This window comes from Orycteropus afer, unplaced genomic scaffold, assembly GCF_000298275.1.
Source record: "Orycteropus afer afer isolate SDZICR_OR568_19922 unplaced genomic scaffold, OryAfe1.0 scaffold00009, whole genome shotgun sequence".
NCBI lineage: Eukaryota > Metazoa > Chordata > Mammalia > Tubulidentata > Orycteropodidae > Orycteropus > Orycteropus afer.
In genome coordinates this window covers 18,618,856-18,642,916 of record NW_006921596.1, presented here as the reverse complement: position 1 = coordinate 18,642,916, position 24,061 = coordinate 18,618,856, and the positions used below count along the sequence as shown (strand labels likewise).

At 49.3% G+C, this 24,061-nt stretch overlaps 1 protein-coding gene across 1 annotated transcript; it reads right to left on the bottom strand.

Annotated features, from left to right (window-relative positions):
* Positions 1-1,387: 1,387 nt before the first annotated feature.
* Positions 1,388-20,425, bottom strand: LOC103202464 (cholesteryl ester transfer protein). Its single transcript, XM_007947359.1, has 16 exons — positions 20,308-20,425; positions 19,142-19,256; positions 16,667-16,801; positions 16,490-16,560; positions 16,179-16,266; positions 15,013-15,082; positions 14,729-14,789; positions 14,283-14,374; positions 12,804-12,983; positions 11,840-11,890; positions 8,512-8,679; positions 5,095-5,162; positions 3,810-3,843; positions 3,310-3,379; positions 1,636-1,721; positions 1,388-1,462 (listed from the first exon to the last, which is right to left on the bottom strand). The coding sequence occupies exons 1-16, from the start codon at positions 20,423-20,425 to the stop codon at positions 1,388-1,390; spliced, it is 1,482 nt and encodes a 493-aa protein (XP_007945550.1).
* Positions 20,426-24,061: the final 3,636 nt, after the last annotated feature.

Sequence of the window (24,061 nt, the reverse complement as noted above, 5' to 3'; positions counted from 1 at the left end):
GATGCAGCTTGTTGTTACCATCTCTACTGGTAAGATAGAAATCGAGTGTACTTGTCTGTGCCCCACCCCAACTGTGAGTTTCCTCAGAGTGGAAACTGGATAGGGTTGTCCATCAAGGTATCCTGCAAAGAGGCAAGACTTCACCCAAGCTCAGCCAGTCAGCACTGATGCAAGGACAGGAAGCCAGCTGAGACTGATCGTCCCCTAGGTGGTACCTGATGAAACATCTGTGGACTGCTTGCTGCCTCAAGGCCCCAAGATGCCTTGGGCCCTAACTTAGATCCAAGCCTGGCTTTGCAGCCTCCTGTCCATTCAAGATGCCCCTAAATACAGTCACTTTTTTGGTTTTTACCAGAATTGTATCTCTTGTTTGCTGCTGAGGACCCATCAGTGCGTCTTGGGCATGTGAGTGTTCCTTGGAGCCTCAGGCTTGCTGAGCTAAGGGCCTGTGGGCAATACATGTGGGTAGGGTCTGTATGAACTTGGAAGGGAGGCACTAGATGATGTTTGTGGGTGGGTATTGGCACAGATTCCCAAAGAAGGGCCTGATCTGGCCCTGGGAGAGTAAGAAAGTTACAGAGGGCTGGGAGGAGGGCAGTCTTTTGGGACAGGGCTTGTCAGCTTTGTCCAGCAAAAGGGCAGCACCAATGTGATGGGAAGAGAAGTTCTGGCTGAGGAGTGGTGGATTATGGAGCTGAGTTTGGAAGGTACCTAGGAGTCCACTCATGGAGACAATGTCTGGGTGGTGCAAATGATTAATGCACTTGGTTACTAACTGAAAGGTTGGAGTTATGAGTTTGCCAAGAGGTGCCTCAGAAGAAAGCCTGGGAGATCTACTTCCCAAAGATCATAGCCATTGAAAACCCTCTGGAATACAATTCTACTCTGACACACATGGGGTGACCATGAGTTGTAATGGGCCCAACAGCAAATGGTGGTAATCATGGCAAGCTTCGACTCTAAGGTGAGCAGTTTGGATTTCTTCCTGCAGACCCTGGGAGCATGGGGGGTTGTTTAGTAGTGGGTGCCTTGGAAGGTGGATGGAATTAGGGGGTGGGCTGAAACGAGGGTAGACTGTTCAGGGATAGAGTACCTCAGATTTGTCTAGCAAAGGGGAAGGACCTATGAGGTATGTTCCTCTTCTTCAGTCCCACCCCTATATCCTCTAGTCACAGAAGTGTCCCCCAAGCTCCTGATACATCACTTTAATGCCAACAGGCCTTTGCAACAGGGAGAGTTTGGGATCTGGTCTCTATCTTCCCCTCCCTGGCCATCACCAAGATAGCCAGAGATTGTAGCATTCCTGCTATGAGTCTGGTCCCATGGAGTCAGGCTCAATCTGGAGTGTCTTCTGCTTTGAGCTCCACTGAAACCTCTTGGAAACCCTCTAGGTCAGGCGCTGGAGGAAGTCCACCAGCAGGTGCTCAGGGAAGCCAAAGTCCATCTGAAGCAGCAGGTATCCCTATAAGGAAGGGTAGGAGGAGAGGGTCAGGATGGGCCGATGCTTCAAGTGCCAGGGTACCAGGGAGCAAGATGGTGGAAAACCCTCTGCTGGTCTCCCCACAGCCATCTGTCATCCTGAGAATGGGCCTCCCTCCCCAGGAAACAGGGCTGGTGGTATGTCTTTGTACTCACATCCCGGGTGATAATCTCAGGGTTGATGATTTCAAAGAGGTCCAGGCCTTTGCTATTCATGAAGGCTGTAAGTGCCACCTCCAGTCCTGGGGCAGGAAAGAGAGCCAAGACAGCCATTCTTGGGGAGCAGGTTAAGCCTGAGGTTTGTGGCATCCCAGGCATTCAGAGACATCGGGGCCCCTCCAGATCAATATTACATGGACATTGATTTCTCTTTGATTTCCATGAAAAGTCTAGTGCTGCTGGGGACAGGTGGTGGCAGAACTGTCACTCTGCTGTCCTGAGAAATTCCACTCTGCCCCAAACTTGAGCTCCCCCCAACCACTTGGCCACATGGCCTCCAGTTTGTTGGATTGCCCCCACTAGGAAGAAAGCTTAAGGAGTCATTGTCACTGCTCAGGAGTCACTGGGTGGTACAAATGGTTAATGGACTCAGCTGCTAACCGAAAGTTTGGAGATTTGAGTCTACCCAGGTTGAAGTCTTCTAATGCACCTTGGAAGAATGGCCTGGCAATTTATGATAAACCAGCCATTGGAAACTCAATGGAGCACAGTTCTACTCTGACCCACATGGGATTGGCATGAGTTGAAGTTGACTTGATGGCAGAAGGTGGTGGTGGTTGTCGTCACTGCTCAGGCTTACCCTAGGGTCATTCCTCACCCCAAGAAGCTTATCAAAAGCAATTTGCAGCCATATACAGAGTAGTCCTCCTGCAAGGAATTCTAATAACACAGTCTGATTTATTTCCTTAGCACAGATGGGGAAAGTTGAGGTATAGAGAGGCCAAGACACCCAGACAGGGGGATTCTAGCTGAGTGCTTCTACCCACTCCTCCCCTTTCTACCAAAAAAAAAAAAAGTCACATTGCAGACAAGCAGATCCTTGAGTTGGATGCAGGTCTAGCTCAATATACCATATGCCCCATGGAGAAGAAGGCACAACATTCTCACACAGGCCTTCTCCAAAATATCCCCTTTACACCCTGTTATGGAGCTTGAGATTCCACCATTAGTGTCAAGTCTTATGGACAAAGAACCTACCATGTCAAGATCTCAAAGGAATCATCAAGTTCATCATATCAAGTTTAACACTCATTTTACAGGAAGGGAAACTGATTAGGTTAGAATCCAGGTCTTCAACCTCCCAGCCCAGGGCTCTTTCTGCCACATCAGATTGTCATTTGGAGACCTGTTCCCTTAAAGTGTGTTGAGCCACCCATGGGGTGGCAGAGATCATACTCTCCAGGTAAACCAGAACCAAAAGGAGCCCAGTTGGTTCAACGGTTAAATGCTTGGCTGCTAACTGAAAGGTTGGGTTTGAACCCACCTGATGGCTCCATGGGAGAAAGGACTGATAATCTTTTCCTGTAAAGATTACAGTCTAAGAAACTCTATGGAGCAATTCTCCTCTGTCATATGGGGTCACAATAAGTCAAGATCAATTGGATAGCTCCTAACAACAAAAACAACAACAACCCAACACCAGGGTTCAGCGCATCTGGCTACTGAGTGCACTGTCACCAGCAGGGAGAGGTGCCTTGAAGGAAAGACCAGTAAGATTTGATGGCTGGAGAATCAGAGGCACTTGGAGCTCTGAGAAGGGCCTAGAGGATGAAGTGACTGCCTCCCCATCAGGCTCAGTGTCCCCCCACCTCTCCTCCAGCCCACACTTACGAGATGTGACTTCCGGGATGCCCACTGTGGTGACCATCTCCCTCAGGAAGCTCTGGACAGACTCGGAGCTCTGCCAATCAGAGGCCCATCATGAGTACAGTGCTCCCTGGGAGCAGAGAGTCACACAGCTTGAGCGGGCACTTGTCCACCCAATCCATTCCTCTCCTTCTAGGGTTCCCCTGCCCCCACATCAGACAGTACCTCTCCTGAGTGGTTCCTGCTAGACCTTGAGGGGGGCTAGGATTGTTGTCCTGTTCCACAGAGGACAAACCAGCCCAGGGAAGTTTCGGTTGACCAGTACTGTCCTGACAACCCACTTGAGACCACCATGATCCCATTTCCTCAACTCAAGGACTCTGCTACAGACACAATAGGGAGAAGAGTCACAAGAGACTATCTGCTTTAATTTCCGTTGGCCCATTGCCTGATTTCCCTTAGAGTTTCTTGAAGACATGAAGTCCTGCAGGGCTTATTTCTCCCAGTCATCCAAGACCACCTACCTCAGTCAAGTTGAAAACAGTCTTCGGTTCAATTCTGAAACCAAAAAGAGATGAGAGTTTGGCACTCTTTGGGCCCCCTCCCATCAAAAAACCCAAACCAAACTCATTGTCAATGAGTCAATTCCATCTCATAGAAACCCCATTGGGTTTCCAAGGTGGCAAATCTTTATAGAAGTAGATTGTCTCATCTTCCTTCCTTGAGGTGGCTGAGGTTTGAACTATCAACCTTCTGGTTAGCTGTCAAATGCCTCAGGCTACCCCAAAAAAATAAACTTAAACAATGATTAAAGGGCTGCTGCCTAATATTTAAGACCTTCCTGGAAAGAGCTTTATAGAGGCCACTCTTTAGACCTGCCGCCAGGCCTTTGCTCAAGCCATCCCTTCTGCTCTGCCCTCCCTCCATTCTCTGTGGTGCTTCTACCTCCCAATTAAGAGTCTGTGTAGCCTGGATAGAGAGGGAGAACAATGTGGAACAAAACTCAAAATCATTTGGGGGAAAAAAAAAAAGGAGGACACCAGGTTTGCTGGTCTGATAGCGCCTGGTGGAACCACTGAGACTATGGCCCCTAGCTTCCCTTCAGGTCTGAAATTGAACCCATGCCTGTGGCTTCCAGCCAAACAATAGACAGGCATATGAGCTGAACATTTACCTGAGGTAGATACACTCCTTGAAGAGAATAATCATGGGAGAAAGAAGGGCTGCTTGTGCACAGACAGCTCAGAGGGCACGAGTGCATGGAGGGATGGACATAGGAGAGGTAACTATCGGGAGGAACTAGGAGGGGAGCTGTTGCATTGTGGAAAACTGTGGTCAATGTCATGAGACAAAGTGTATGTGAACCGATGTATGGAAAGTGAAATTGCTCTGTAAATTTTCACCCAAATCACAATTAAAAAAAAAAAAAAAAAGAAAAGAGTCTGTATAAGGGGTTTTAGGAGCCCTGGTGGCACAGTGGTTGAGTGCTCTGCTGCTAATAGAACAGTTGGCAGTTCAAATCCATCAGCTGCTCCACAGGAGAAAGATGTGACAGTCTGCTTCCATAAAGATTTCAGCCTTAGAAACCCAATGGGGCACTTCTACTCTGACCTATAGGATCACTATGAATTGGAATTGACTCAATGGCAATGGATTTGCTTTTTGGTAGCGGTCTTATCCCTCTGGCAGTTAGTCGTGGAAGGAAGGAGTCATATTTCCCCAGCAATATCCAATTCCATGCCTGGTACTAGAGAGTCCAGGGAGATATTTGCTGAGTTGGCCACCCACGCCCCTCTCTGCAGCACGTACTGGAAATCCAGGATGCTTAGGAAGAGCTTCTTCTTGGAATAGGAGGCCTGGACAATGGTGGTGATGTGCTGGGGGGAAAAACAGAGTCTCAGTGAGAGCCGGCCTTCCCACAGCAGAGAGCAACCCCCTGCCCAGGACCCTCGCCTCTGCACCAATCAATCAGAGATGTGTAGGGAGCAGTAAGTCTCTGCGGATCTTGGGACCCAGTCTAGGTGTTGACTTTCTGAAAACAGGGGAAAGTTCCTAGCATCTCAGGCTTCATGGTCAGGACTTGAGAAGTCATGTGTGTTGGGTATTTTTTTCTTCTGGTTTCAGCCTTATCCACATTCCAACCACTTCTTCCCTCACTGGTCAGACCAGACCATGTCCACTGGGCATGGACCAGACTTCCCCACATAGCTCACTTCCCCCATCTCCAAACTATCACCAAAGCAACAGAAGCTTAATCTGCTGACAGGTTGATTTATCTATACTTTCACCCTCTAGATTGGCCTTATTCCAAGTAGGGTGCCTGGACCAGCAGCATCACTATCACCTGGGAACTTGTGAAAACTGTAAATTCTCCAGCCTCCCTTAGACCTAAAAAATCAGAAACTCTGTGAGTTGGCCCAGGAATCTGTGTTTTAACAAACTGTCCGGGTGACTCTGATGCATGCCAAAGTTTGAGACCCACTGCACTGGAAAGGTTTCAAACAGCTCCAGAGTCTGAGTAAGGAATTGTACCCTTTCCTGACCATTGATTGTTTTTTCATAGTTCCAGGTGCAGTTAGTTCCAATATAGTCTTTTGTTTGGCTAGTTAGTTATTCTCTCTCTCTCTCTTTCTGTCCATTAGACTACATACACTCCATGAGGTCAGGGACCATGTGGACCTGGCTGAGTGTAAGAACTCAATGGATATTTGTTGAATGAACAAACAAACAAACAAATGCACTGCCGTGAAGTTGGATCTGACTCATAGCAACCCCTCCTTGGGTTTCTGAGGCGGTATCACTACAGAAGTAGATTGCCCAACTTTCCTTCCGAGGAGTGGCTGGTGGGTTTGAACCGCCAGCCTTCTGGTTAGCAGTCAAGTGCCTTAGGCACTATGCCACCAGAGCTCATACAAACAAACAAATAAAAGGACCTGGGGGGTGGAAACTACTGGCTCTGATGTGAATATGACAAATGACCTTAAACAAGTCTCTTGCCAGTTCTTGGCTTCTGGGGTTCCTTTTATATAGCAAAAGGGTAGCCCAGCTGACCCTGGAGGCCTGCTCCATTCTGCCACTCTGGCGGGACTCAGACTGACAGTCCTTAACCCAGCCGACCTGCACCACCAGCCCAGTCATTCCATATCTCCCCCTACTTCCCATTCCAAAGCCTTCTGTGGCTTCTACTCCCTCCTCCTGGCCTTCAAGGCCCCACAGCATGACCTGGCCCGCAATGCTCTCAACCAGAAAGGACACCTCCCCTCACCAACATGTCCTGGCATTCCCCTCTTCAGGTCCTATCTATACTCCTTCCTCAGCAGGACCTCTTTCCCATCACCTCCTCCCTGACCCTTGTGGTCCAGCTAACTCTTCTTCTGGCAGCACTCCCATCAGCTCCTCACACAGAAGTAAGTACACAGATTCCTAAAACCATTTACATACACCCCAAACGCAAAGCAAGAAGGGAAGTCTTCAGGAGCCAGGGCCAAGAGGGAACTCCTAGAAAAGTCAGAGTAGAGGAGGGATGTGAAGCCCCTTAGAACAAAACAGAACATTCTGGCTTTACAGGTCTTTGTTAGAACATGCTAAACTTCCTAGGTCTTTAAATAACAAAACATAGATAGATAAAAAAGAGTTTTTTAAATGTAATGTGAGATCCTTGAATGGAGGACCTTAGTAGAGAAACAAGGGAATCCTGATAAAGTCTGGAGTTTGGCTAATAGTCATTACAAATGCACAATGTCTTAGTCATGACAGATGTACCGTGGTCATGCAAGATGCTAACCACGGGGGAAACTGGGTGAAGGGTAAATAAGAACTCTCTGTATTTCCTTGCAACTTGTCTTCAAATCTAAAATTATTACAGAAGAAAAACATTTATTAAAATGTTGTGGTGGTTATGTTTGTGTGTCAACTTGGCTGGGCCTGGTTGAGTGGCTGGGCAGCTGTTGGTAGTATTCCCCATGATGAGACTGGTAATCAAATCTATGGCAGAATCTACTGTGAGCAGCTGAGTAAGCTGCCTTTGGGTCTCTAGTCTGCTTCCTGTATATAAGGAGAAGCTTTGAGAATGGTCTCTAGTCTATGGCATGCTTGGACTCTGCACGTAGCCTTGTCGTTGCTCAGCAGCCTGCTATGGTCTGCCAACCTTGGGACTTATAATGGACTTAAGTTAATGGCCTGCCATGTGGTTTGGTAACATCGGGACTGTGCCTTTTTACTTGTCAACCTTGGGGCTTCTCAGCCTCAGCAGCCAGCAGCTGTCTGAGTGAAGAAACACTTCTTGCTCCAGTGGGCTGGGAGCAGGAGGCAGAGCTGGACCCCAAGGTTGAGGGGATTTCACCCAGCCCCTAGAGCCTGACACTTTGAACTTGGACTTAAAGCCTTCAAATTGTAAGAATAAACTCCTGTTGTTAAGGTCATCCCATTTGTGGTATATTCTTGTCAGAGCGGTACTAGGTAATCAGAACAAACGTAATAAAAAAACATCAGAAGGAAATGCACCCAGTGTCCCCAGCGGAGGTCTCTGGGAAAGGCGTTCTGAGTGACTGTGATTTTGGTCCTTATTCTTGTCTATATTTTCCAAAATGTCCATACATTACTTTTATCTTTAGCTTTCAATGTGTTACGAAATATTGAAGACATACAAAAAGGCCTTAGGGGCAATCCTGGTCCTCAATTCCTTATCTACAATTCCAAAATCAAACAAAACCTGAAAAGGAAAAAGTTTTTTTTTTTTTTTTTTTCATTCAGTTTGTCAGCAAAAAGCCTGGCCATTTGGATAGGATGCCATTTATAGTCTTTATCTTGCTTCCTGTGAATATTCATATGTAGGAGAAATATCAAGTGTTTGATTGTGGGAGTGTTCTGTAATATAGCATATACACCTTACTAAAAGCCACAAAATTCTGAATTTGTAACCTCTTGTGGCCCCAGTGGACATGGACAGGAGTTGTGGACCTGTGTAACAGACACCCACGTCCTACCACTCAGCTGAAGAAATAAAATAGTACCCAAATTGTTGAAGGCCCCTTCAGAACTTGTATCGTATCATCATATGCTAACACTTGTGCCATAATTTGTATCAGAAGGAAAATCATGCTGAAGAGACAACCAATCACAGTGGAGAAGAATTTGGAAGTTTCAGAGGCCCTCAGATTCCTGGCTCAGATGTGCCCTCTGTGGATCAGCTCCCCTGCTCCCCACCTTTAATAGCATCCATCTCACCTCTTCAAAAGTGTAAGCCACAAACGGTTGCCTGTCTGGATGTGGGATGAGAAATTTCACCATCACGGAAGAACTGACCACGACGCCCTGATTTTGGCAGGTGATCTTGGGCATCTTGAGGCACTGGGTGGTTACTTGGACCTGGCTGGTGGGGAAGCCACCAAAAAGCTGTGGGAGACAAGGACCCCATGTCCGGGACAAGGACTAGTCAGAACTGTAGTCACTGTCCTCAGAGATGGAGGGGTAAAGCTGACTTGGGGTCTCAGGGCTGGGAAGAAAGGAAGCAGATGTGGGTAATGGCTTAAGCCTGAGCCCTAGGCCTAATTTGTCTTGTGATTTGGGAATGACTCTGGTCCTCTCTGGCCCTCAGTTTTCTCTTCTGTGTAACAGTGAAGCTATTCCTTGTCTGCTCACATCTCAGGGTGTGGTAAGAATGACTTCACTTAGCCTTCTCTGCCTTACTTTCTTATTTGTTAAATGAGATGGTCTCTACCTTTAGGAAGCTCAACAGATAGTAAATAATCTCATAAATAAGTGTAAAGTTGCAACTGTGCAGTATCTCAAAGGAAAAAGCACATCAGGTAACAAGAGACCTCAAGAAGCCACCTGAGTTAATGAAAGATGAGGAAGGCCTTCCCTGAAGATGAGGAGGAGTCAGATATGGGAGTGGGGGTGGGGAGGGGAGTGAGAAAAGCATTCTGGGTGGAGGGAACAGCATGAGCAAAAGCTCTGTGGGAAGGAATATGGCCAATATAAGGAATAGCAGGCAGCCAGTGGTGTTGGAAAGTGTGGCCTGAGGTAGACTGGAGTGGTCAGCAGGACCTCTGATCTTCAGACTGTTGGACTGAGCTCAGAGAGCCCTCTCTTCACATAAAAATGGAACCAACAGACACAGTACAACAAAGGTTTTATTTAATACATAGATGAGCTCAAAATAAAGAAGGGACAATCCTAAGGACTAGAGAAGAGTGAATTGAAAGTCATAACTGTTAGCAAGTGGCTCAAAGAGAAAAGGACTCAGATGTTGGTTCAAATCACATTGGTGTGTGGTTTTAACAGCTTCAGGGGATAAGTAGTGAGATGAGGTGGAAGAAAGAATTTTCCCTTCAGTGAAATGGAGACTGAAAGACTTAACAAAGGAAGTCACAAGGAGTGTTGGGGTAGGGGCAGGGTTATAAAAGGAAAACCTAAGCCCATGCCCAGAGTATGTATCAATACCACCAGCATTTGCAGGGCTTCCTGAGCTGATAAATTAGCATAAAAAACAAAGAGTGTGATCTCTGGGCTCCCCAGTAGAAATAAATGCAAAACCACTCTCTAGAGGCATTTAGGTAACATAGGAAGCAGAGTATGCCCACATGAAAACCAACCCCACTAAATATGATCTTACAAATAGAAAAAAGATTACAAACCACACAAAGAAACCATCTGCCCTGAGCTAGCAAGCCCAACAAATAAGTGGATAAGTACTTCAAGAATCTGACAGAACAATCTAGAAGAAATTATAAGGTATTCATTTTTAAATGATTAAAGGAAGAAGCCATAGCAAAATGGCAAGACTCCAGAGGAAAAAGAACAGCTAGATTTGAAAAACAATTCAACAGAATTTCTATATATGAAAAAATGTAGATAGATATTGAAATGAAAAATCCAGTGGATGAGTAAACAGATTAGATACAGTTGTAAAAGAATTAGAGAAATGAAAAAGATGCTTCAAGAAATTGTCCATAATTTAGTATAGAGATATAAAGAGATGGGAAATACGAGAGAGCAACTAGGACATGGAAGATGGAATGAGAAGGCCCAACATATGTCTAAGGGAAATTCAAGAAGTTGAGAATAGAGAGAATGGAGGAAAGGCAATAATCAAAGAGTTGGTGGCTGAGTAATTGAAAATCATGCTGGGTTCTAAGCAGGATGTATAAAACTAAATCCACATCTTTTTGGGGGAAAATGCTGAACCCCTAAAGTCAAAGAGAAAAACCTTAAAAGTATCCTTAGAGAAACAACTAGATTTAGAGGTAGACAGAGGCTAGAAAATACAGGCCCCTGCAGGCCATGTTGGAGAATTTTGCCTATATCCTAAGAGTCTTATCTATAAAGGATTCGTTTTTAAGAAGATGGGTGAGTAATCGATGTTGCTTCTTGAAAAGATCATTCCAACTCCTGCGAGGGAACAGATTGTGTGAGCATCAGGATGCAGGGAGAGCCACTAGGAGGCTGTAGAAGGGTCCCACAAGAGATCATTATAGCTTGGCCTTTTATGATCCTTTATGTAGGGTGGAGTTACAGACAGAGTGAAGTGGACAGACTATAGAAATATTTAGGACATAAAACAGACAGGACATGGTGATGGGAGTGAGGGAGAAGAAGGGGGTCAAGGGCATGCCTAATATTCTGAGTTGCAGACCTGGAAGGAGCAAGAGAGAAAGAAATACTGATTCACAGAGCTGGGAACAGAAAGGGCAGATCTGAGCTTCAGAAGGTTAGAGGACATTAGAACAGGCAAAGGATAGTAGGAAGGCACAGGTGTAGGTGAATTAGTAGGACTGGCAGCAGGAAGAGGAGGGAGAAGTTCTATTGATGGCACAGCCTAGCTCCAGGAAGTAGGAGGCAAGATGGTTTGCAGAGCAGAAGCTGGAAGTTGGACGGAGGGGACAGCAGGAGATTTGAGGATAGAAGGGAAGGACTGAAGAAGTCACTGCAGATGGTAGGGGCAGCGAGTTGACTAGGAAGCCGAGAAAGGATACCCACAAAGGACAAGGGTACATTGGAGGAAGGGGGTCGTGGGTTCCTAATGAAACCTTTCGTTAAGGAGTGAGATTATGGACATCACTCCTACAAGGCAGAGCAGATAGAAACTGTCATCTCCAAGGGGCTTGCCCGAGGTTGACTTTGGAATTAGGAGCAAACAACAGTAGCATCCTCTTGCTGGGGCCCTCTGAGCCTAGGGCTGCTTCCCACGGGCCCAGCCCCACACCATGGGTAATGACCATTGAGTAGGGACATGGAACACAGTCTTTGGGGGCCACACAGCCATGCTCAAACTCAGCTCTGCCATTTACTAAATGGAACATTCTGGTCAATCTGTGGGCCTTTCTGCATCTCAGTTTCCCTGTAAGTAAAACAAAGATCATAAAAGTGCCTCCCACTCTGAGCACTGAAGGAAGTGATGTAATACAGCGTTTAGCTCAGTGCCTGCCACCTAGAGGGAACCTAGTGCAAGCTAATAATTAGTGTCGTCATTGTTGTTATTGACTTTCACTCCCTGATTCAACAGCAGGAATCGGGTGTGCATGAGATTAAACCCACCCAGGGGGGTTATTACCTCCTGAAAGATATCCTGGCTGATGTTGAGGCCTTGGGTCTCCAGCATGGTCTAAACAGAGATGGAGAAGGTGTATGGGTTAATAGGAAGGCCAGCCTTCAGAAGGAAACTTTGCCGGGGTGGGGGGAGAGTTTCAGTGTCTGCATCCCTCCCCAGACCCAACTCCCAGCCCACCCCAGATAAGATATGAGGAGGTCTGGGCAGGGCGTGGGGAGAGGAAGCCCCTGACCAGCATCCGAAGGCCTGGCTTTCAGCCCCTGCTGCTCTGTCACTCACAGGCTGCTTAACTGGGCAAGTTCCTTCCCTTCTCACTTTCCACACTGGTTCCATGATAAACATTGAGAACTACCTAAGTATCTTAGTGTAAGGTTAGAGTGTAGGCTTCGGAACCACCTGTTATGAGCTATGTGATCCTGAGCAAGCCACCCACCCTCTCTAAGTCTGGATTTGATTTCTTCTGTAAAACGGAACAATAGTACTCACCTCACAGAGTGAGTACAACAAAGGTGTTAATATCAGCTTATACTTACTGCACATTTACTGTGTGCCGAGCTTTATATACACATCAAAGCACACCAGCATAGCTGGGCTGCTGTTGAGTCCATCTAAGTCACGATGACCCCTGTGTGTTAAAGAGGAACTACACTCATAGGATTTTCAATGGCTGTGATCCTTTGGAAGTAGGTCACCAAGCCTTTCTCTAAGGCGTTTTTGGGTGGATTGAAACTGCCAAACTTTCAGTTAGTAGCCAAGTGCTTAATTGTTTGTGCCACCCAGGGACTTATCAGTCACATAGTAGGCCCCAATAGATGCTGAACTTAAGTATTTTTGCTCCGGCTTAGACAGTCTGTGACTCCTTTGCCTGCCTCCCAGAGTTCCCTTCCCCTCCACACGCATGTGTATACCTACATACATATTACACACATGCATGGCTTCCCCTATCAGCCCAGCCCACCTCACTCACCTTGAACTCATCCCCTGTCAGGCTGAGCACGAGACGGCCCTCCTGGAAGATTGCCTTGGCCAAGGAGTCAAGAACTTGCTCAGAGAACCAGAAATACAGCATGTGGGTGTCCCCCAGAAGGCTGGGTGAGAAGGTGGGGAGGGAGAGGTCCTCGGAGACATTTTTATAGATGACATGACCCTGGAGAAAGCCGAGGTGCTGCCTGGACTCTCCCCTCCCCTTCCCCACAGATCAGCTTCAGCCCAGAACACAGGTGGGGAAATTGAAGAAGAGCTACATCAGAATTAACAAGTACTTCCCAAGTGTCTGCTATGCCCCAACCATCATGTAAGATGAACCAGACAGATGTGGGCCCCACCCCACATGGCTCTGATTCCAGCAAGGATGGTCATCAGAACACTCGTGCTCCCATGTCCACCCTGGCTGACCACCAGGCCCTGCACAAATTGGCTGAGCAGACAGCTCATTGGCCACCAGCTCCTGACAGCTGAAGTCAGGAGAACAAGCCACTGCCCAGTTCCTGGCCCCTTTCGTATCATCCAGCCCAGCAGTCTGTCTGCAAATGGGCTTCAGGAGTATCTACAAACCCCTGAAATGAACATTTTGTGTGCTTTTCTGGGGAGAAGCTCTACCACAGAGATGGTCAGTTGTCCCCTAAAATCCATTCTCCCCATCTCTCCCAGAGTTTTGGAACACCTGATTTTTAGCTGGGCTCATGGCTATACTGAATAAATTTCTCAGCTTCCCTAGCAGCTAGGTGTGGCCATGTGACCAAGAAGAAAGCAGAAGTGATAGGTTCAACTTCCAGCTCCTGTCCTTAAATGGAAGGCCCCACCCCACCCCTGCCTTTCTGCATTCTCTGACTGGAAGTAGATGTGGTGGTGGTCAGGTGAGCCACCTTGGCCCATGTGAATGAGGACTACACCCTAGGGAAGATGGAGCAACACAATGGAAAGAGCCTGGACCCTGTAGAGCCCCCCAGTCCTCCCTGGACTGTGTACACCTGGACTATTACGTGTGTGAGAGAAATAAATGTCTATCTTGTTTAAGCTGTTACCATTGTGAGTCTTTCTGTTACAGCAGCAGAACTTATATCCAAAGTAATAGAGGGTCCAAAGGTTTTGTGAGATCCTCCTGGGGGTGGGGGTGACTCCCTCAAACCACTGGTGTAAAGGTTGACAAAAGCCAGTGAGCCCTCTAGGAAGGGGCTGGTACTTCACTAGGACCCTTGGAGTAGGCAGCCCTGGTGCCCGCCAAGAGGGCTCAGGCTGAGGGCCCTGCCTTCCCTGTGGTATCAGGAAAGACCCTGAGGAGGGTGCAGTAGTGGGGTCTTGACCGTGGGCTGGGCCTGGCTGGTGTGGGTTCTTGGCTTCTATAGGGTTGAAGCTCGGGGCTGAGTGTCAGGGCACATGCAAGCACCCAGCCTGATGAGCACCCAGACAGGTGGAGCCCCTGTTCCCACCCTCCCACCATTCCCACCTTGTGATGAGACTCCAGGTAGGTGCCTTTGATGACAGGTGATCCTGTCAGGGAAATGTCCACCTCAGTGTCTCTGTCCGAGAGGAAGTCAGCTGTGGGGAGGGAAATAGCAAGACGGGGCCTCAGGTTCCAGGAACCAGCCCACGGCGACCGAGACTGGGGTCTGGTTCCACCTGCCCCATTTACTGACAATTCCCTCTCCACAAACAGGTGCCCTCAGCCCCCAACCCCAGTGTTCCCATCTGCAAAGTGGGTCCTGGGGTGCATAGGGTCAGGGAAACAACTTGCCATAGCCTGACCATAAGTAATCACCATGTGTCAGAGTCAGACCAAGGGCCGTGAGACCCAGCCAGGGGGAGTGGCTGTCTCAAGGTCACACCATGACTGTAGGTGACCTTCTGGTTCCCACACTGCCTTCCAAGGCACGCAGGCCAAGATAAACTCACCAGCCCTTCTCTGGACAAAATCGGCCATGATGTTTGCAATGACATTGATCTCTTTGCAGACCTGAAGAGGAGGCCAGAGTGGGGGGTGAGGATGGGGCCTCTTTCTAGCTGAGTGGGGTGGTGGCAGCACTGGAAATGGGCACAAACGGCTGCCCACAGTGGGCAGTTTCTCAAAGAAGTGCAGGGAGGGAGATGCGCCCAGCCTCCTGGGCATGACCCTGGCCAGCTCAGCTCTCCCCAAGGAGGACAGGCAGGGCTGGGTGGGCCCAGCAGGCCTTACTCACCTGTCCTTTCAGGACCAGCTTCAGGGTGAAGGAGATGAAGTTTGTGAACAGTTGCTTGATCCACCCGGGCCTGAGGTGAGCAAGCATACAGTGAGTGCCTCCTAGCCCTGAGTGGTCCGTGAGCACCCACTGCTTAGGGCTCTGCCAGGACCTGCTACTGTCCGGGATGTAGACCTCATCATGTCCATTTCACAGCTCAGAACACTGAGCCTCAGAGAAGCAAAGCCGCTCCCAAGGGCTCACAGGGCTTGGATTCAGACCTGAACAGTCACCACCGCACCATCCCAGCCCACTGGGCCCCATTTCCATGAAGCTCACACCCGTCACACACTCACACACATGGCCATGCTTCCAGATCCATGTCTGCCCATCCATGGGCAGAGAGGCCTGAACTCAGGGTTCCTCCCCACGCCCGCCCCAAGGTCCCTCCTATTGGGATTGCCACTGGTTGTGTGACTTGTGCATGTCCCTCTCTGAGCCTCAGTGGCCTCCTCTGTGCAACCGGTGACTCACAGCTCCTTGACAGGGGATTATCCAAGACAAAGAGCCCCTGTCACTGGAGACCTGGAAAGCAGAGTGCTGGGAGCTCAGGTTCCAGGGCCACAGGACGCTGGATACAACACTACCCACCCCCCCCTGCCCCCCCCCCTTTACTGGTGAGCTGTGTGTCCTTGGGCAAGTTACTTAACTTCTCTGAGCCAATTTCCACATCTTTAAAGTGGAGATAATAAGACCACCTGCTCCAAAATTGTTGTGGGGATTCAATTAACTGCGTTAACACGGTGCCTGGCCCACAGAAGCAGGCACTGGCTAGGAAATGTACCTGTGGATTAGTGTGACACCTGTGATGCAGGATGTACTCAGTGGATGAGGATTTTTCTCTCCTCCTTAGCTTTTCTGTGCCTCAGTTTCCCCACAAGTAAAAATGGGCACAAAAGCAGTCGGTCTCCTAGGTTTGGCTTGGGAAAGTGCTCGGTACACAGCAAATTCTCAACAATCAGTAATTCTTGTTTCCAGCCCTTCCAGCGTACTGATGGAAGAGGAAATGACCCCACTGAGGATGCTGGTCTCCCCCAGGTTTGGCTGCCCACAGGGCAGTGGACAAACCACCCTCCACACTCAGGGGCTCACAGGGACAGGACGGGGCACAGAGGTTCAACACTTACTCGCGCTCCCCGTGGAGATTCAGGAGCAGCTTGTGGAAAGACAGGGAGCAGTCATGGGTATTGGCCTGCACGCGGCCAGAGTCGCAGGCTGCAGAAAGGCCCCAATGCCATGTCAGGCAGCCTCAGCCACCGTGAGGTGCCCACATGCTGCCTGGGCCAGTGGGAGCTTGACCAGCTCTGGGCCTCCCAATGCACTTCCCAACTGTGCCTCCTTTGACAGCCTCAGAACCCTCTGTCTGCCACCCCTATTTCCCACCAGGCCAGCCCCTGGAGTGTGACCTCCCTGCCTCCCCAGAGAACAGAGTGCATACTCAGCTTCGTGTTGATTTGGAGGTCAATGGCGGAGTTGATCTCAAAGTCCACAAACTGATCAATGCCCAATCTGCAAAGAGCCAAAGACGCAGGAAGCTTGCTCTGCCCTCTAGACCAGAATGGGGCAGGGGACTGGTTCAGGCCTCACAGCATATCGGCTAAGTGGGAATGCTCACCCCCAGGCACCGGTGTAGCCGTAGTTCAGGGTCCCCTTAAAGATCACAGACACATTCTGGATGGAGATGTCAATGGACTTGTCTTCGATCAGCTCAACCTGGCTGCTGGCGATGGACAGGTTGCTGATCTGGATGCTGGGAGAAGAGTGGAGGGGTGGTGGGTGTGCATCGTGGGGCCCAGGGAGAGGGGGAGGTACTTTTTGTCACACCCACACTTGCTCAACCATGCACTGCACTGGCAGAAGCCCTGTGTTTCCCTCCTGAAGCTCAGAGTCACCCTCACAGACTGGGTCATCTAGGGACCCCCAATGGGTGAACCTCCAGCTCTACCTGGGGGACCAGTGAGGGTGTGGCAGGAGGAATAAGACCTCCAAAGGCGGCCATATCCTAAACTCCCAGAAATTGTGACTATGTTGCCTTACAAGGCAAAAGGCAATCTGCAAACACCTTGAGGTGGGGAGGTGATCGTGGACTACCTGGGTGGGCCAAGTGTAATCACAAAAGCCTTGAAGAGTGGAAGGAGGAGACAGAAGAGGAGAGGCAGAACAGACTGTGACTGTGGAAGAATGCTCCAAAGATGCAGCATTGTAGGCTCTGAAGAAGGAGACAGGGCCATGAGCAAGGAATGTGGGTGGCTTCTAGAAGCTGAGAAAGGATAAGAAAAGGATTCTTCCCTAGAGCCTCCAGAAAATGCAGCCTTGATGGCATCTTGACTGAGCCAGGTGAGAACCTTGCTGGATCTCAGAACTGTAAAATAGTAAATATGTGTTCATTTGTTACGGCGACAATGGAGAACTAATCCAGAGGGCTTCCTTGAGGAGGTGATGGTGGAGAGGAAGGTGTGTAGGAGTTTAACAGGATGAGGGGGCAGTTGGAGGAGACTAGGGAAGGCTTGGCTCAGAAGGTGAGCCATGCAGGGAGTATGCTCAGAGGGGGGTTTCAGGGAAGACCCCAGAGGGCAGAGACCAGACGAAGGGAGGACAGTGAGACACAATCAGTATTTTAGAATGAGATCACTGGGTCCTTCTCAGTTTGTCTTAGTCTGACAAACCCAGCATCGGCAAGTCAGATGGCAGGCTGTTGGCTCAAGTTCCAAGAACCAGAGGTCAGAGGATGACGAGATGAATGCAGGATCCAGAGAGAATATAATGTAATCACCACTACAATTTACTGTGCCAGCAAGGAGAATCCAAGTATATCTGTTTTATCCCTCTCTCTCTCTCTTCTATTCATTATTTTTTGATAGAATAGCATAAAGCATTCTCATTACACCCACGATCCAGCCTCAACTAATATCCTTCATGGCCCATCATCTCTCTCTATTCATCCATAGCTGTTTTGGATCAAAGTTTGAATGAATGAAATTGATTCTATAGCAGTCTGGGTTTATAGAATTAATCATTGCTGGCCTTTTAAGGATGATCTCTCAGCTTTTCCAGGCTCTTTTGCCATCTCTGATCTCTTGTGATGAGGTCAAGGGTGGCATTATCCTCCTTTCACAGAAGAGGAAACTGAAGGCCAGGGTTACACAGAGAGCCAGGGGCTGGGCTAGGGTGGGGAGGAGCTTTTCTCTGGGAAGGTAAAGCGGTATTCAAGAGTCACCAGTGACCCCTAGTGTTTTGAAAACGTAAGAACTCCAGGGCCAAGTTACCTGTGTAGAGTCCACCTGTGCTTTGTTTTGGGAGGAGGGAGGCGAGACTGGTTTTGAAACAAACAAAAGATCTCTTCTTGGGGAACTTCAGACAGGCGCACAGAGGCATACAGACATGGACACAGGTGCCAGGGCAGCCTGAAGGGCCAGGAAGGCATCTGTGTTCCAGGAACAAAGCCAAGCTTTGTGTTCAGGCCTGTTTCATACGTGGTCTCCGTGCCTCACTATGTAACTTCTAAGCTTTTGAACCATCTGTGGTGCAGACAAGGTACAAATAGCTAATGCTCTAACTGAAAGGTTGGCACCTAGGCAACCCTGGCAACGTACTCCTGAAAAATCAGTCATGAAACCCCTAAGGAGCCCAGCTCTCCTCAGAAGCATATGGGGCTGTGATGAGTTGGAGTCTACTTGATGGCCACTGATTTCAATGGGTGCAGATGAGATGAGATGGTCCATAGAATGCCCTCAGCTGTTACTATCATCCCAAGACAAGTCATGAGAACCACTTTACCAAGAGTCCATTCTATCCCACCTCCCCTTATCCCAAATGTGCCCCTATCTGCCTTGGGCAGTGGAAACAGACCCTATCAGGGTCTGCTAGGGCACTTGACATATGACAATAAATCCCCACAGATGTGGAGGTGAGGGTGGAGTGGAGGATAAGATGAAAAATCGTGGCTGGTGAGGGGAGGCTCTGGACTTCTGCCCATAGTGTCAAGTCTACTGGAAACACCTGAGTCCTGGCTGTCCTTCCTTGCTGTGGGCTGAGGGCAAGTTCCAGGCTCTGCTCCCCACCAATCTGTTCAAATCCAGGCCCAACTCACTTGTGCAGACCATACTTGACTTGGCCAAGGAACATCATGGCCTTCTCGCCCTTGATGTCTGGGTAGCTGGCTCGCTGGAAGGCTGTCTGGATCACCTTCGTGGTCTCCTGGTTCACTGGAAGAGAGGGCGGGGGCTTGGACTCTTGGGATGAGGCTGAGGCCTTCCATCAAACCTCAAATCAGAGGGGCTGGGCTACCCTCATTCTGGTGTAAGTCAAATGACCATTCTCTGGGGACATAGAGCCCTGATGTCTGACCCCAGCTAGAGATCCCAGCCTCTGGATCCTGACAGTCATGGTCTTAGTCAAATGGCATCCCTGATTCCAGCCACACACTGACCCCAGGCTCACCCAGACCAGGCTGAGACCCTCAATTCAAACCTCCAATGTACAAAGTCTACAATCCTGTGTCTCACACTTTGGGACCATCTGTTTCAGAGGTCATTGCATTTCATCTCCCTTGTTGTATTGAAGGAGCTCTGTGGCGTAGTGCCTAAGGTATTTGATTGCTAACCAGAAGGCTGATAGTTCAACCCCACCAACCACTCCTCGGAAGGAAGATTGGGCAATCTAGTTCTGTAGAGATACTGCCTTGGAAACCCAAGGAGGGGTCTCTATGAGTCGGAACCGACTTGATGGCAGAGAGTTTGGTTTTGGTTTTTGATTTTGTTGTACTGAGCATGAGACTGAGGCCCAGAGAGGGGAGAGGAGCTGCCCAAGGCTACACAGTAGTCAGTGACACAGCTGTCCCAGCCTGGACTCATGCTGACCCCTGGCCCTATCCATAAAATGGCCTTTAACACCAAACACATGCTGACCTCCTAACCTTCACCAGAGCCTGACCCCCCACCTGGTTCTGCTCTGAACCTTAACTGAAGCTCAGATTGACTCTGAGTTCCAGATAAACACTAACTCCTACTCTCATCAGAGAGCTTGACCTAGAAGGTGAAGTCACGAGAGAGTGAGAGAGGCTCTACTTAGCCCATTGCACTGCAGGACACTTCCCTCCCCGGGCTAAAGCTGCACGCAGAGGCTCCTGGCTCTAGGGCTGGCTTCTGGCCAGGGAGGCCCCTGGCACAGTGGATGTCCTTAAGAGGAGCCCTGGATGGATAGACGGATGGGTGGACAGACAGACGGGTTGAACAGAAGGGCAGCAGTGGTACTTACACACCAGGGTGGCAGGCTTGGTAATACGGCACACGATGCCGGCCTCATAGGCGGTGACTTTGGGGTGGGCATGGGCACCTCCCAGCAGGGCCAGGACCAGCAGAGTGGCAGCGAGCATGTTCCCGGGCAGCGGCAGGCGAGTGGCCCCAGTAGCCGGCCTGGAGCTCTTATGTACATGTCCACCCAGCCCCCACAGAACATGCGGCACTTCCGGAGCAGAAGGGTCTTCCCTGCTTGAGGCAGCTTCCTGGCCCTGGGCATTTGCCGCCTTCCTGCCCAGCCCCTCCAGCTTCCTGCAGGTTCAGAGCTGGCCGTCCAACCAGGGTACCCAGCCCTTCGTCTCCCCGTAACCATCCAGACCAGTGTTGCCCACTCCTGTCGTAACTGGAAAATGATTTCTTTAATGCTTTTTCTAGAATTTCTTCTTCTTCTTCTTCTTCTTTTTTTTAACGTAAATAAATGTATCTAAAAATAAACTCTCTTACGTGCCATGAATAGACAGAGGCCAAGAATATAATGACAATACAACAAAGACATTCAATTCTTGTCAGATACTGTTGTCTGACAGTAACCCCAAGTTTGAGGCCTGTTGTTGCATGTAAATTAAAGCCAATTTAAAAAATAAAAGGAGGGGCCTTTGTGGGTGTTGCAGACACCCTAGCGCGGACCCTTTCATTTGCTGTAATTTGAAAGATTGAAAAGACCTAATGTCCCCACCATCTTACTCTGCGGGATTTATTGCTGTATCCATGTACCACGTAGCATAGCTCACATTCTCCCTGAAGCCTGTCTCCAACTTTGGGAAGTTCTGCTTCAGAGATCATTACATTTAGCTTCCCTTAGTGTATTAAGTGGGAGCTCTGGTAGCTTAGTGCCTAAGGCCTCTGACTGCTAACCAGAAGGTTGGCGGTTCAAACCCACCAGCCACTCCTCAGAAGGAAGATGGGGCAATCTACTTCCATAGTGATAACTGCCTCAGAAACCCAAGGAGGGGTTGGGTCCGACTTGACGGCACATAACAACAACAACAACAACAAGTGTATTAAGCATGGACTTCCTGGATGGCACAAACAGTTATGCTAACTGAACAGTGTAAGGTGCAAGTTCACCTGGAAGCACCTCAGAAGAAAGGCTGGTGGCCTGCTTCTGAAGAATCAGCCCTCTGAGAGCCCATCGGAGCCCAGCTCTCCACACGGCTCTACTCTGGCACACTCGGGGTCGCCTTGGGTCAGAGCTGGCGCAACAGCAGCTGCTTTTTGCATGTGGCTGCTGACCAAAAGCTCAGTGGTTTGAACCCACTAGCTACTCCATGGAAGAAAGATGGGCACTCTGCTTCCGTAAAGATTTACAGCCTCAGAAACCCAACGGGGGTCGCTATGCATCACAATCAACTCCATGGCAGTGAGTTTGATTTGGTTTTGGTTTACTAGGTGGCAACATGAGGGTGAGGGAGTGAGATAGTGGCTGGCCCCTCCTCTCAGATGCGTCTCAGTTAGACGCACGGACACTGGCAGAGGCTCAGGTATGGTGGCCTCCTGTCCACCTCCCAGAAACAGGAGTGACTTGGCTACCTGCTGAGTAATGTTATCCACTGTTCAGGAGCTCTTATCATGGGCCTGCAAGTCTGTGAGGGCCAGGCTACGACTGCCTTGTATCCACAGAGTAGGTGCTTGGCACATAGTAATTCACTGCTATCGAGTCAGTTCAACTCATAGCGACCCCTCCTTGGGTTTCCAAGGCAGTATGTCTATGGAAGTAGGTTGCCCAATCTGCCTTCCGAGGAGTGGCTGGTGGGTTTGAACCACCAGCCTTCTGGTTAGCAGTCAAATGCCTTACGCACTATGCCAATAAATGTTTGTTGAATGAAGAAATGTCGGGTGTTACGCTGGCTCTTCACATGCCTTACCGTATTCAGCTCTCACAATGACCCTGTGAGTAGCTATAACTTTTATCACATGGGGGATTTGAGCTCAGAAAGGTCTAGGTCACACAGCTGATGGGCATCAGAGCCAAGGCTTTAACTAGAAACCCATGTTCTGTCATGATCTGGAAAGTGTTAACAACAACCCCCGTCTCCTCCTAGCCCCTCCTTTCCCAAAGGGCAGCCAATTGGACCAAAAAGCTCCTAAGCCTTGGCTGGCAGTGCGGACAGGCTTCACACAGCGATCCCGCTCCCTCACCCAGTGACAGGCTAGGCTGTGCTCAGCCAGCAGAGTGCTTGCTCGCATTTAGCACAAGGCTTTCACAAACCCCTGAAATGGATCAAGTGTCAGGTAGCCAGCTCCTGACTCATGCACTTTGTGAACTCGGATTGTCACTAGGTTCTCTCTGAGTCCAGCTACTTCATCTGTAAGATGCGAATGTGTTGATCCCTGTCTTTTGCACTCAAGGAAATAAAGGGAGTGGACCCTCTAAAGAGGCCTTGATATTGACTTGTGCATGCTACGCATAAAGTACTTCTGCATGGAGACAGAAGTCACTGAAGATGTGGCTTGCTTCTAGGAGGATATGAGTGTCAGGGAGAAAGGGTAGGGGACTTGTGTGACTTTTGAAGATAGAGTCATATGAATGTGTTTATTGAAAAAAAAAATGACCACATACAGTAATTTACCCACAGTTAGGGCCCCAAATTCCCCTATGGCAGCTGTGACCCATGGCTAACTCCTTCTCCACTTTCTCCTAGACCCTGGGTTGTGGGGAAGTCAGGGCCGCAGGGAGATGGGCAGGATGCCAGGCCCAAAGGGACGCCAAGGGAATGCCGAGTCGGTGGGCTTGCTCAGGAGCCTCCCAGCCCTGTGTTCTGTTTCCACTTGGAACCCAACATGGCCCAGAAACACACACAGGACAGAGCTGAGCCCAGGCTGGGAGAGGCAGATCTACCCTAGGACACTCAGTCCTCGTGCATTCTCACCCACAGCCATCATCATGTGGGCTCCCCTCAGCTGAGTGGCTGCCTGCCCACTGGCCTTGCCAGGGTGGGGGCTGGAGGACAGCAGTTTAGTCCAGGCCTCCTTACAACCCCACCCAGGGCTGGGGCACCATTTCTGGGAGCAGAGGACTTCCTGTGCTATTGTCTTCTGGCGACTGTTAATGTTCCACTTCTGGGGCAGTGCAGGGCAATGACCGAGGGTGCCCCAGGCCAGGCTCCTGGCAGTCAGCAGTGGTGCCTGGAGAGGAGGGAAAGGCCTGCTCTCGGCTTCTAGAGTTGCCAGGTGCCAGAAGCCCATGGGATAAGTGATTGAAAAACAAATGAACCTACACAGAAAAATTTAGAACTCTGCATCTTAGACTTAAAACTTTTAATAGGGCACAGCTAACCACCCAGAGGGAGTGAGTAGTTGGACCCACGAGCTCGGGACCATGGTGGCAGGGGATATCGAGCTCAACGGGCACAACATGCTACACAAAAACATTGTTCCACCTCCAACTTTCATGAGTAGCGACTGTCCTAAAAGCTTGCAAGTGGCCATCTAGATACAACAATGGGTCTCTCCTCATCCAAAGAAGAATGAAGAAAACCAAAGATGCATGGGAACAATTAGCCCAAGAGACTAGTAGACCATGCGATCTTCAGCCTATATGACTATGAGACCAGAAGAACTGGATGGTGCCCGGCTACCACTGTCAATGATTCAGAGGGGGATCCGTGCAGGAGATCCTGGATAGAGTGGGAGAACAATGTGGAACAAAACTCAAAATCATTAAAAAAAAAAAAAAAATCAGGTTTACTGATCTAATTTAAGAGCCTAGTGAG

Coding starts and splice junctions, on each gene's coding strand:
- LOC103202464 (XM_007947359.1), bottom strand. CDS start 20,425: ATGCTCGCTGCCACTCTGCTGGTCCTGGCCCTGCTGGGAGGTGCCCAT. Junction 16,561..16,666: donor GGCTACACCGGTGCCTGGGG/GTGAGCATTCCC, acceptor GGCTCTTTGCAG/ATTGGGCATTGATCAGTTTG. Junction 14,790..15,012: donor AGCTGGTCCTGAAAGGACAG/GTGAGTAAGGCC, acceptor CCTCCTCTTCAG/GTCTGCAAAGAGATCAATGT.